Here is a 14,375-nt window from a genome sequence, read left to right as displayed (position 1 = left end):
CGCAGTGGAAGGGACGGGCATGGCCAGTAGTCAATTTCGTGATAGTGAAAGCATCTTCGGTAAAATTTATATTTATCGTTTCGAGCTTAATAAATAAAATATGTAGATGCCTCTCTCTGGGAACACCGAAGTAACTCCCCTTAGTACTTCCCAGATCGATCAACAGTCGTCTGGTTATTGTTTTCTTTTCTGGTGTGTTCATGCTAGATGGTACACGGTGTACGAAGTCTATGCTATTCACAAACACTACAAGCGGGTCACCTGTCTCGTACTCAACCCATTATGATGACACTTACTGATCCATATTGTCGTTTCCAACACCAACACTTGCCAATGCACGCTTTGCGTCTTTCATGTACCTCACAAGCTAAACGACTTGGCAGACATCACTTTGTGGTTAGGTAATTGGAAGCGCTTCGAAATGTGCTTTCCGAGTTTCGCTAATACGCGTTGGTAAGCCGTATGCAGGAAGAACTGGTGAGAACCGGGTATTCAGAGTGCTCAGATAGGTTGGTTGGTTGGGTCCTATAGGTATGGCTCCACCTACCGCGGGGGTTGGACAGAATTTACAGTATACAATGCCAGTATGCAGTTTACAGTGGCAATATGCGTGTCTTCCCCAGAGAGAAAACCATAAATGGCAAACTGTGTTCAGAGGTTGTGTGTAGAGTGTTGTCTTGTGCTGAGCCAAGGTAAGTAAAATGCCACACCATTTCGAATAACAAAGATTTATTCACTCCATTAAAATTCCCCAATGAACCAAGTATGATGCTTAGACAAATAAATTGCATGTGTACTTTTGCAACGGCACGTGAAAACACCAACTCTAAATGCCTTCCCTGTGTGCTAGCATTGCAATGACATATATTCGTCACACATGCCAGTAATGGCGTATCCACAGCACAACAAATGCAGCAGGTTTGATGTCACGGCTGACTTGGAGGCACCAAAATGAACACACCAAAGTGATCAGAACAATGTGCTAAGCACACATTTCTTACAGGTCTCCGAGATGATGAGTGATGCCACATGGATGACAGGCTCAAACAAAGCACCATACTCCGGTATGTATTAACCCAAGGTGACAAACAATTATGCTGCACGCCGACTTAAGTGTGCAAGCCCATTTAATGTAACAATTGCAGAGAGATCATAGTTTCCTGGTGTAATTTTTGATGCGTTAAACAAAATGGATAAATATTGTGCAGTTCACATAAAATGGCCCTTGAAATTCAGAAAAGTGGACACAGTATAAAAGTTTGTGGTCTTATTAATGCATATGGCATACTGTCAATCACAGAAAAAGTAGAAAGCGAAACATGCCTTTCCACCACCGGTACTCTCAAAAAGAAAACATTGGTCCAAAATTCACACCTGCTTGGAATGTAAAGTGTCGCCCGGTGAAACTGTCTCACCCTCGCACCAGGTCACCCTCCACTCCGTTGCCCCGAAGAGAGCGCGGTTGGTCTCCCACTCTGAGCCTTCAAGGGCCTTCCAGAGCAGCGGAAAGCACTTGTTCACCAATGCCCTCGAAGACTGGAACAACCTGTGGTCGTCACTGGAAAGGTCCTCCGCAGTGTTCTCCACGTCTGCAATGTCTGCTGCCCACAGATGGTCCGCGTCGACCCTCAATTTCAGCAGGATAGCCTCGAGCACAAACGCGTGAAACATGGCCTCCATCTGATCTTTCACTGTGCTCTCACTCGACAGTACAACGTTGATGTTGTAGTGCCGCGACGAATCTCGTACGACGGCAAGCAGGTACGTGGGTTCCGCTTTCCGATCACCGGCAGCATCTTGAATTCGACGCTGCAGCTCTTTGTTGGTCTGTGCGATTGAGGACAGAGGTACGCCAAGGTTGATGCTGACAAATGGTTTGCCACACTGAATCCATACCGACTCGCGGGCGTTGACCCAGGCGACTGGTGCAATGTCCCCAGCTGTTTCCAAGAAGCGCCTGACCACGATGGCGTAACGAGATCGGTTGAAGGTCTCCATGACGACGCACGACACGGCACGGTAGTTTGCAAAGATGTGCAGGAGTGTGAAAGAAATAAAAATGCTGTAGAGTAACCTAGAGGACAATGTGAAGCCAGAGAAGACCCAAGCAAAATTAGTACTTGTGCATTTAAATGCTTTCAGCACTGCCGTGCTTACACGCAGCGCTGGCTAACACTCCCAGGTTTACATGGGCAGATATACCCCATAATGCGGACGGGAGGACGATCTCCCCAGTAGTTCAATTGGCACAGCATCGGAAAAGTTATCCGAATCGGTAAAAATGAAGTGCATTGTCCTCTGAGGGGGTCATAGACTTAACATACCAAGTTTGGGGTAATTTTGTTGAGCCAATGGTGGCAAAATATGATAAATACACTTTGAAATCCGTGACATCACGCGGGGAGATGTCGGCGCGAAATTTAAAAATGAAACTTTGAACTTAATTTTCTCCTCTATTAATAAGCCTATGACGGTGAAATTAACAAAATTAGAGTTTTCAGAGCACAATTTATCGATCTAAACCAATTCATTGTTTCTCTTTAGTGTCCCTTTAATGTGCAAGGTAACTGATGTTTCAAAGGTTTTGTAATTCAAGGGTGAAAGAGCTGCACTGCTGCTATCCTATGCAAGAAAATTTTCTGTCACCACCTTGTGATGGCAATGGCAATGACGCTGGCTTCAATGGCATCTTTCTACCGATGCGGTTTTCTTATCTTGGTGCACTGCATGTGAAATTTTGAGACCAATTTTTTTTTAAAACAAGGGCATGTCATTATCTGGTAAACATTGGAATTGTTCTCAACATGCAGTCATCTTCACTCAAAAATCTAGCAAGGGTAGGCCAAAAAGTAAGACGTCAACAGAGGATAATGCATCTCCTATGCATTCACTGTTACCTAGCACAGCAAGTACAGACATTGCTGCCAGTGGGGTCACCAGCAGGCACAGGCACATTTGTGTTGTACAGCTAAGTTAAGATTATCTGGGGAGGGCACACTACAAGATACTCACAAAGTTTTGACTCATATAATGTTTGACGAAATTATGGACTAAACAGTTAAGTTAGCTGGGGTTAAATTAGTGAACATCTTAAAAGTAGTACTTGTTGCTGGGCTAGTTGGTTCATCGTAATGAGGGAAAAAACTAGACGCCTAAAACACCGAAAGAAGGACGAAGATGCACGCTCTTTCCCTGTGCATCTTCGTCCTTCTTTCGGTGTTTTAGGCATCTAGTGTTTTCCCTCATTAGTGAACAGCTACTGTATATTAAGTAGGTTACAGACTATCCACAGACAGCATGGCACTATACCAAGAAACATTAACTTTGAACTGATAACACAGCCTTGTAAAAGTGTACTACTTTCCATATTTCACACTAGTTGGCTCATTAACCCTTTCCCTCCATTTGATAAGTATAGTCCTCGTGAGGTTTTGTACCAAAATGACCGATCACGACTATACTCGTCATCAACAAAAATTGGTCCCACATGGAACCAATGGCGACTATACTCATCATACTTGTGTTTCTTGATGCTAGATGGCCACACTTGTTCATGTTGTGCCATACGAGTCTCGGCTTTCATTGCATTGCCATCTTTCATTGTATTGCCATGCAGTGAAGCCATCTTCGAGCTATCTTTCTTACGCAATTAGGGAAATAAAGGAACCCCACTGAATTGAAATAATGGTGCCATTTTATTGAGAAAAAAAAGTTATACAAATTCAGCTGAAAAAAAAATTTCCGGTAAGTTTGGTGCACTTTTCTTTTTTCATGGTAGGGAAAGCGTTAATAAAAGACAAATCAAAGGCCCATTGTGGTGCAGTAAATGCTGAATGCTTGTCAACCCCAGTTTTTAGCTCTATTGGAATACAATTAGGAAATTAACAGGGCCCAAGCATGCCTGTAAAAATCAATGATGATGCAGTGACTGAGCTCATGCAGGAACTGCAAGTCAGCATTGCCTTTCATTATGTCCTCCAGCCTCACCAAGCGCCTTTCACAGCAAAAGTCACATCTTTCTATTCAAAAGGGGTGATTTACTGATACAGCACAAATTATTTATATTTTTAGTTCACTTTTAAAGCACATCAGGGTACTGCTTGGATGATAGTTGAGCCAGCATTGCTTGCTGGCTTTAAACTTTCCTTTGGGTATTCTATGCATGTGAAAGTACAGTGGACTCTTTAAATGGAACATGAACGGACCAGGGAAATATGCTCCATTTAACAGGAGTTCAGTTTACTGGGAGATGAACAGGGGTGCAGAATACAAGTATGAAATCAATCATATCAGAGACAGCTGTGCCATTTAAGCAGCAATTTATGAGATTTTCGTTTACTGAGAGTCTACTGTATTCTACTTGCATATACACTGGATTCGCATGTACAGCAGAACCTCGTTGATACGTTTCCGAAAAAACACGAAAAATAAACATACTATCCGGGAAAACGTACAATCCGAATGCCGTAAAAATTTCTGACAAGCCCATTTTGAGCGGCAGGGGCAAAAAAACTTTTATTTCTTAAAAAAAAACATAGCGGGGCTCTTCGATTTTCAAACTCCTGGCAGCCAGAGGTTAGCCAGCTAGTTCCGGTTCTGACAGAAAACAACATCGTGGTCACGTGTGTTGAAATCCCGAGACACCCGAAGATGTCCAAAGATTGTGAATTTGAACACTGGGACAGCCAGCGCAAACATAAACAAACACTACTACCGTGGCAGCAAACGAAACTTCGCCCTGTGCGAGTGTCGGTTCTTTCTGCATTTTCCACTTGCAAATATGTGCCTAGGTTTGCCAAAGAGCTGAAGCGATACTTTCGAGCATACACAATTGGGATACGTTAAGCACGTTCACAAGTTCACGCGTGACTCGCACGTCAATGAACAAAACTGGCATGCCGCTCAGGGCTTAACAAGCGTAACTCTGCGCAGTGCATGTAACAATCGAGGTACAACTAGATATGTGCGCCGGACCCAAAATCACCGGCGGCAGCGCGCCGATGTTTCCACCTCCGGCAGCGGCGCGTGACCTGCACGGGGTTCATCGGACCGGCGGCGGCGCGGCGCGGGGGGGGAAGGGGGGGGGAGTGCGAAGCAGTGAATGCGATGAGTACACGCCGTAATGTTACATGAACGACGGCTAGCAGCTAACTCTTTTTGCTCCGATCTCACTTAACTCTACAAAACGCTGGTGTATGGCAATACGGCCGCTCCCGGGAGAGAAGTGGTTTTCGGTCACTTTGTTGTATCAGCTGTAGTGGTCCAAGCGCGAAGCAGTGAGATCACAGCGCTCACAGCGCGTAGAAGGTGTACGAGCCGTTTGCTTGGGGATGTCTGCCGAAATAGCGCGCGTGCCAGCGCTCTCGACCGCGCCCTTATAGTCAAAGTTCACAGTTGTTGCTTGAGTTACGCAGTCTCTCTCCCCAGACATCCCTTCCTGCTCCTTCGTGCAGCAAATGACGGGCGGGGCGTTTCCTTCTGCTTGAGGAGCAATCGACGGCAGGCCTCGCACGCAGGCTGATGTTATTCCGTGTGACGGAGATGGCCAGCTTGTGTCTCTGCTTTAGCCATGTTCCTTGACAACGCTCGCGAGCTTTTACTCGCAAATAGAACATACAATGCGCGGAGCGATGTTATCGATTTAGAGTTTACACAGAACATGACGGCCACGGTGAAACCCTGGCCTGAGTGTCCATACAATTGCTAATGCAATAAAAATATACAAAAAAAAACGTCGAAGCGGGCTCGCCTTTTTCCTGGAAAGCTGCATCGTCTCCGCTGTAAAGAGTGCGTCCTTTGGAAGAATCATATAATCCGGCGCCTTTTCCATTGGTTTCGTTCTCGCCTTCAATACCCTTCTTAGAGGGGACATCTCCTCACCACTTATTTCTTCATAAAGCACGCGTACAATGTCAGCACTAAGCATTGAACCTATCATGATTTTGCGCTTGTGGGATACAGTCTGTTATCTCTGCATGCGCGATCGCAAACGCACAAAATGGAGCGAAATCAGTTCATCGCGCACGATAGTCGTGCGAGAGAAGCAAGAGCAGGTGGGCGGCTGCATAGCAAAGCAGTATGGGAGACAATTCACAACTGTTATTTCTCGTATATGGACCAGTCGAGAGTATGCACCCTGATGATGTCATGCTAATCACTGTGCTGGCATCACGAAATGCACCAAAAGACAAGAAACGCCAAGAGAAAATAACGCGCTCGTTGTTTTTATTTTTTGTTGTATTTTCAGAGGCTGTTAGGGGCCCTTTATAAAAACAGGGCGTGCAAACACGGACACAGGAGAGTAGTCAAGACACCAGAAACGCCGCTAACAACTGAAAAATCACACAGCAGCGGAACCGAAGGTAGACAGAAATATTTATCTGCGCATTCCGACGTAAGAGGCCATACCTATCAATCAAGTGCGAGTACTGGTCTACGTGAGAGATAGCTGTTCACTCCCTCGACTTTTCTCTTATGTCCGTGTTTCCACATCATGTCTTCTGAACATGAATACTTACCAAGTAGCTCAGCTATATTCTAAGTTTGCCATTCTCTTTACTTCTGTATTTATTTGTCGATTTACTCGAGTAAGAATGAAAGGAAAAAGTGTACTAACGTACCAATATCGATATATATATATATTACTTGTCTATTTTATTTATTTATGCACAGTGTACTAGGTCCAAGACTCCAAGAATATGCTATCCAGCGAGTTGGGTCGTTGCCCTTTAAGGCTGGAGGACGCAGCAGGCTGGAGGACGCAGCAGGCTGGAGGACGCAGCAGCAGGTCAAGCAATACTCGTGATATTTCTGGAGAAGAAAAAGATACTACAACTTCTGGGGAGCTATTCTCGATGCATTCATCCAAAGGAGATGTCCACAGTCCATTTCGGCAGAGAGCATTCAGTGATTCGAAAAAGCGGTGAGCCGTGATGTCACCTTGCTCTTGACCACGTCGCCGCACCGAACCCGCCAGCACATTCCTAGCGTAAGAAGAGAGTGGACGAAGTTCACAGAAACAGGAAATTTTCAAGTCTGAATTTGCATATGAATGTGTCCCAGATGTTTGAGAACGATGCAGGGAACGCGTACCGACCTTACAGCTGCGTTAGACGAGCGGCGGCGTTAAACCTAAATCGATAGCTTCGATAGCTAACACGATCAAAAGACATGTGCACCGAAAATCGAATCTCATAGGGCTGCATTCGTTGCATTGAAGCGCATTCCGTCTCTGTCGTTTGTGTCGAGAGTGTTTGAAAGCTTCGTGATGTCATGATGGCGCTGCAGAACAAGAACCGTAAACAGGGGGCGCGCTTCTCGCCGAGCTCCCGCTATTCAGCGACCGCTGAGATCAACAGTTCATTACATGGACACATCGAGAAGAGCTCCTCCGGCGAAGTGCTGTATTTTATTTTCAGATTCCCCGTTCAAATTAAAAGAAAAGACTAACGGCGGCACGCCGCAATTATTGAGCGGTGGCGGCGTGATCTCTCTTGAAACTTCGGCGGCGGCGCAAGTGGCGTGACCAAAAACAGGCGGCGGCGGCGCACACCTTTAGGTACAACACGATGCGAAATATTGCCACGAAAATGATAGTGCGCCTGAAAGCGACAGCTGCCCACGGTATGCATACTACGTCACACACATGCGCTGATCAGTTAGCGTGCTGTCTTAGCTTGAGATATGCAGCGATATGTTCACTGCCACTCATAATCGCACCATCTCACACGGCGGAACAGGCTTTAGAAGATAACGCCAAGCATAATGGCAACCCAAGGTGAAGTCCCCAAGCACCCGCACTGCAATCCATCAAGTCCTCGCATCATTTCTTTTTGGTGTCTGATAGCCAGAAACCTTCCAGAATTCCGCCAGAACAAATTTGTCCTGCCCACAGAGGAAGGAAAGAACTGCCATGGTCCTGGCAGGTTCTGGCGACATGTAGGTAGGTAGGCATAACTGTCCAGCCAGAGAAAAATGAACGCCGCCTGGAAGTGTGCTGCGCGGTGGGCTGAGCAACCTGAAAATGAACGCGCTCTGGGAGAAAAGTCGGAAAAGTGTGGTGGAAGTGACGTCTCATTGGCCATATGCACTGGGCACAGTGGCGGCGTTGCTATGGTTACGTGGCACGGTGTGTGCGCCATATGCGCTTCCGTAGGTCTCGTACTGAACCATGGCGGACTAGAGATGTTCGACAGCATCCATTCTTTTTGCCGCATTGATAGCTCCGCAGTGTTCTCCCAGCTGTTATAGTAGTCATGGCGTCTGAAAAAAGGGACGAGCACATATCTATGTACCGTGCTACCGATGAAGGACTAGCAATGCTCAGCGAAATCACAGAACGAAACCACTGTGCTACAGAAGAGAAACTTTTCATCTTCTTTCTTTCTTTATTATTATTTTTTTAAAGCCGTTTTTCAAGATTTTGACGGCCAGCGTGATCGCCTACCTTCAGATCGGTGTGTGGTTGACAGAGAGGTGAGGCAATGGCTGAAGGGGCGATCGAGCAATTCGGAGAAGACACGGAGGGGACGGTCGAGTAATTTGGAGAAGGCCTGGAGGGGGGAAATCAGGCACGGCGGAGAGGCCGCCATCGCCGCGCAGCGGAGCTTCACAAGTGCATGAGAGGGGCTTTCTGCAGACTTGAATGAGAGTTTTTGGTTGCAGAACATATCATACGACCGCAGTTTGTTGCGGTGCTGAATGTTGCTGCCGAATAATCGCATTTTCTGGGAACGTATTAACCAGAACATATTAAAGGAGTACTGACATGAATTTTCAAATTTTTCGGGTTGTTGCTCTAAATGAAAGCGCGGGTGTCGACAACCCTAAAAAGAGTGTCGTGGTGCTTGGGGATGCATTGCATATATTTTTATACCGCTTCTTTCAACCAGCAGTTTCGGTTTCGGTTTCGAGAGGGCGGGTTCATAGTGACGTGTCAAGTCTGCCCGTGACGTCACGGGCAGACTGCAACCCATGAAATATGCACCTGATGTCCTTTGCTGTCAGTCGAACGTGGTTCATGATGAGTGAACTGTCGTCCAGTGCCTGCGACAGCGATTTCTGTGATTTAGGCTGCATGCAGAACCCAGACTTCACAAACCAAGTGAGCTGACTTGAAACGTCATAGGGCTCTCCAAGCGGTGAAGCTGCCTTGCAGATGCTTGGAGATGAAAACTTTAAAATCAAACTTAAATATTTATACGTGTTTCCCGGATGCGGTGTGGGGAGAGTGTTAACACTACATGCAAAGGAAACCAAAAACGTCCGTTTTGCTGCACTTCAAAATCGTGTCAGTACTCCTTTAACACGTAGCTCTATTGGGTTATTTTTAGTTTTCGCGATTGCAAGCATAGGAGCCAAGAAATCGCACTAAGTGGGAATGTATCAACGAGGTTCTACTGTATTAGTTCTTTTTTTCTTGGGATAGTGGATCGGCACTCAAGAAACCTCTCAGTGAAGACGCAGCTCCTCACACACATACGAACCATGGGTTCCCAGCAACAATCCGGAGCAGAAGCAGGCTGAAGAGGAAAGCGGCAAGGTTGACCAGGGTCTCCTGGCTGCCGTCCTTGGCACTCACGTCGGCCATGTTGTTGCTGCGTGCCTGGTGCTGAGTGAGCGCAGCCCGAGTCGCTCCTCCAGCCTACACCAACGATGGACTAGATGCAAAGAACCAAAAACAAAACATAAAAGTTTGGAATTGCAGCCTCTCCGTCATGTCGTGCGAGTACTTGTATAGATGTGCATGTCATTCAAGTGATAAAATTGTCAAAGCACATTGACCAATATCCTTGCAACTCGGCCTCTGCATTACGAGCAGTTGTGCTGGCAGAACGACACCTATGTTGTGCAAAGACTAAATAACGAGGTCTTACATTTTCACGGTGAAACTGCTAATGAGAGTTTCACAGTCACGTTTATGTGGCGGCATGCTAGGCACCAAATGCTAATCAAAGAACACCACAGTCCCAACTTCTTGCCTTGAACATAATTATCAAATAAAAGTTGCGTTGAGTATACCTCACTGAAATAGACAGCAATCAATTCATGCATCTTTTTTTGTTCCAGTGATTTGCATTTTTTTTAATTTTTTTTTTTTACTAGCTGTAGGATGTAGGCAAGGAATGAATGTGTATGGCTGTGGCAGCGAAAGCCAACAGCATCACAAAGAAGCACACCACATGTGGAAACCATCGCTAAAAACAGCTAGAAAACAAACCCTTAGCACTTTCAATGAACGACAACTCTCTCACGTAGCATTGCTTGTCAGTTGCTTAGGTTAGCATGCATCTGAGATGAAATTTTCATTCCCGTCTATGCACTGCGAAGCCATATTAGTGGGGCACATTGTGGCGTGGGACATACCTTTGCAACGCTGGATACGCAAAGCACTGCAGTCACATATCCCTTTAAGTACTGGCACATGAGCTCCAAGAATATGGCAACATCATTCAGTATGTCTGCAAAAAGCCTACAAACAAGGCAACCACAAAACAAAGAGTTATCAGTTTTTCGGAAAACAAGAAGAACCAAACAAAGGTCACCCATACAAATAACATTTATGATGCTACAGTGGAATCTTGACACGATATTCATGGAAACCAGAAAGACATCTCAAAAATCATATTATCCAATTCAAGATTCAAAAAGCACGAAAATGGGCATACTCAGTGACAAAATATGAAAGTTAGACACTTGGAGACTTTTGAGTGATCAGCCCACATTGTTCACTGGTATGCAGAGTCGCAATTCTCACCATCATTGATAATCCACCTAATTCAAATCATTAGTGTGGCAGTGGCTCTCTTTTCTCTTAACCGGTGGCAATTTCTTCGCGCTGATGATGCAGAATCTGCATGGGTGCTGTCGTGTAACAAGTTTTTCGTGGGTCACTGGAGTGTTATTTAAGCTACTACTCTGAAATTCAAAGCTAAACAAGGTTTAGATATACCTGTAACAACCTGCTTTTGCAATCATATAATCTTATTTCAGGCAAGAATGCACTCGCATTAATGACAATGAAATACATTGCTCCTATTAGATGTTGGCTGGGAAAAGAAAAAGGACTTACTGTCCTGAAAATCTTATTATGGAGGCTCATATCGAGACTCCACAAAGATTCTAAAAATAAGCTATTTTCAACACTTATTATTCTCTAATAACAAGAAAAACATCCCAAAAGAAGTTTTAGGATAACAAAAGTAAGCACTTATCGGAAATTAATACGATAACAGCATGCAAAGACTATTAAAAGTGCACTCACCTCCACTTTTTCGAGTCATAGTCGAGGTTTGAACTGTGAAGAAAAAGTGAATAAAAGGGTGACAATGAACATATGAAAAAGAACAGCTATGCATAAATGTAAAGTTGACCACAAAAGTTTGTGGGACAGAGAATCTGCAAAAAACTTAAATTTCGATGAAGCCTCGGCCCCTAGGCTCGCATTCCCAGTTTAAATATCTAGCAGTTTATCGTGACCGACTCAAGAGTTCAGCAAAATAGAAGTTCCATACCTTTGAACACAGCAGAATTTTACATTTGTTGACTAACTTGGGTCCCATAAAGTTTTGCAGCCAAGTGTATGCAATAGCAACACCATACCCTTGAAACCAGGCGAAGAGGATCCGTCCTGTCATGCCAGTGCCATCTAAAAGATGCACAAGAAAAACAACGGTCATAAGTTTACCCGAACAACTGAAAGAACGACTGAAAAAACCAGTGGACAAGAAAAGTAAACACACATTGAGAATGTTTTGAATAACTAAAATAAAAACATTTTTCTCAGTGCTATCAGAGCAGTGCAAAAGTTGAAACCTCCTCGCATTTGCACAAACATCTCGGACAATTTTACAATACATATCAACATCAATGTATTTTTTCTTTTTCTAATTTAACCCTTTCAGGCCCAAATTATTTCTTTTCAGTGTAAGCAACTGTTTTTTACAATTTCAGATGCGCATGATCGTGATAGTCCAAAAAAAATGAAAAAAATCTGTGCTCGTACTTTTCAATCAAAAGTATTTAGGGAGCGAATTAATTATTTCATAACATATCGATTATTTTTTATTAATTTCCTGAAAAATAATTTCGATGGGATGGCATAATACCCCATAGCCAAAATTCAAGTTATCGATACAGAACTAAAATAAATGCCCTATCATCTACATGGTGAAAGAAGAAGCTGCCTCAGCGAATTGCGGGAACAGTGCGACCACTTCACACAGTGCAATTTCTTGCACAGTGCAATTTCTTCTGGGAACAGTGCAATTTCTTCGTTCACATGTGACCTCACTTTCTTGTGTGTACCAGTTTGGCAGCATATGTAGAAGCACACGCTAAATACAAGTTCTAGAGGAAGAACAACCCATTCTTTTTGCTAGTTCGTTGCTGACTGACCTACAAACCTAATTATTCCAATTGCAATCACTGGGCCTGAAAGGGTTAAGTAATTACATTATGATTATACCATATATTTTAAATAACAATACAGAGGCAGCGATTTAAAATTAAGTCAGTTTCACGATTTATTTTACTGTATATTTGAAAGTTTGCCCATTTTACTACAAAGGGATGCAGGCAGTTCGACAATGAATGGAAAAACTTTATTGATTGTCCGGCAGATTAACGGCCCGGGCTCGGGTCTCCCATGTCGGGACGTCAAGCTCCATAAAAAGTTAGGTCTGTGGCTGCCAGCAATTAATGCAGGAACCAGTACTTCACGCCATTTTAACAGACAGTTTGCGTTGACGTCACTGAAACCGCCACGTTTGAGTACTGGCATGGTGGAACGCGAATTTTTGCAATGTCACGTGAATGTTGTCAGTGTATCGTATGCAGGTTCTTTTATCAGTCATTCACAGAGGACAATAACGTTCTGGCCGCGTCATTATCACACTGAAGCAAGTTAACCGTGTCATTACACTGTCTTGACGTCATCGAAGCGCCATGTTGGAGTATAGTACTTCAAGAAGCTGCGAGTGTGACGTCACGAGCAAGCTATCAATATAACTTTTGCAAAAAAAACTGCATTGGTTTGCTGCCTTGTAGAACCAGTTGCTGTACTACCTCATTGCAGCATGCAACATACAGAGCGAATCACTCTTTATGACATCACTTCTAACAAGCGCTGCAATACGTACTTAAGCCACTACAGTGAACTAGTCAGGTGCATCCCTGCAGCACAAACCTTACATGCGTGCTCTTAAAGGTCAACAACAAGCAGATGTAACGAGCTAGTGGTGTTGTAAGGGTTACAATTCGCACTGCAATCCTATCCTCCTACGGAAGTCAGCACAGTGCCTACACGAGAAAGCCAGATTGCATAGCTCCACACAGACTTAATTAATCCCTTCGTGTAAATCTCTTGACGGAAGCACAGCATATCAGGCGTTTGAAAGTGAGGCAATAATCAATCAATCAAAAAAAGAATAATCAATCCAAAAACTTTATTATTCACATGAAGATGACACATCAGTTATGTTATAAAGGCAGGGCCCCGTAACTCGCGTAGGGTAACGAGTTAATAACAAGTTAGAAACACGTAAATTTCGCAACTTTGTGCACAAGCACGTCACACAAATGCAGTGACAGACAAACAGGTGCAACGAGCCCCATTTACACGATCTTTTCATTTGAGTCAATGGTAGGACTGAACAAACGCTGTGCTTTTTACCTCTGAGAATCCAAGTAGTCGTCGCAGCTAAGACGGATGCGCCTTGGTCCCCGACTCCGACGCCCGACAGCACGGATTGGGTGGCGAGCGTTCCCGTGATGCTGCTCGCAAACGCCTGTACACAAATGGAAAGTCTACGTAAAATAAAAAATAAAGAACAGCGCGACGCCACGCAAGATGGGAATACTTGTACGATATGAATGGACCGCACGCAGGAGTCTAAATAGAATGTTTACTACAAACTCACTTGTATGCTGTCCCATATCTGGTATTCTGTGTAATCACGGCTCACGCTGTCCGGATAGCCAACAGGTAGAAATATTTCCTGCAGGCAACAACAAAAATGGGTGCAAGTGTGGCTGGTTACTTGTTATTTTCCTCTGAACATGGCTCATTGCCAATGCAGGGAATTGGCCGACTAGTGGGTGAATTTATCCAATATTTTCTGCAGTGTATCATTCGTAGAAGTTATAGTTCATTAAATGTATTGATTTTAAGTACCAATTATTGGCAAGGAAATATTTAAGGTTGGTTCCTAGAAGAATGGCTCAACCCACCACGGGGGATTCGGCCATGAATCGTGCGGCAGTAGAATTTGTCAAAAGAAACAAAAAGGAAAATGGAAAAAAAGATAACTTATAAGGAAGCAAAAAATTAAATGCTAATTAAACATGTCTTAAATGATAGAATTAAATAAATAAAT

General features: G+C 44.2%; 1 protein-coding gene across 1 annotated transcript; it reads right to left on the bottom strand.

The window, feature by feature from the left end:
- Positions 1–712: 712 nt before the first annotated feature.
- On the bottom strand, positions 713–13,997 carry LOC119390258 (RUS family member 1; the record flags this gene model as incomplete). The annotated part of the gene is given in 8 exon segments (XM_037657834.1): positions 713–2,074; positions 9,486–9,643; positions 9,836–9,856; positions 10,366–10,471; positions 11,264–11,296; positions 11,602–11,647; positions 13,673–13,787; positions 13,920–13,997. Coding segments are annotated over 8 exon segments (1,263 nt in total), but the record flags the coding sequence as incomplete, so codon positions are not given.
- Between the last annotated feature and the right edge of the window lie 378 nt (positions 13,998–14,375).

This window comes from Rhipicephalus sanguineus, chromosome 4, assembly GCF_013339695.2.
Source record: "Rhipicephalus sanguineus isolate Rsan-2018 chromosome 4, BIME_Rsan_1.4, whole genome shotgun sequence".
NCBI lineage: Eukaryota > Metazoa > Arthropoda > Arachnida > Ixodida > Ixodidae > Rhipicephalus > Rhipicephalus sanguineus.
This window is presented reverse-complemented; position numbering and strand designations above follow the sequence as displayed.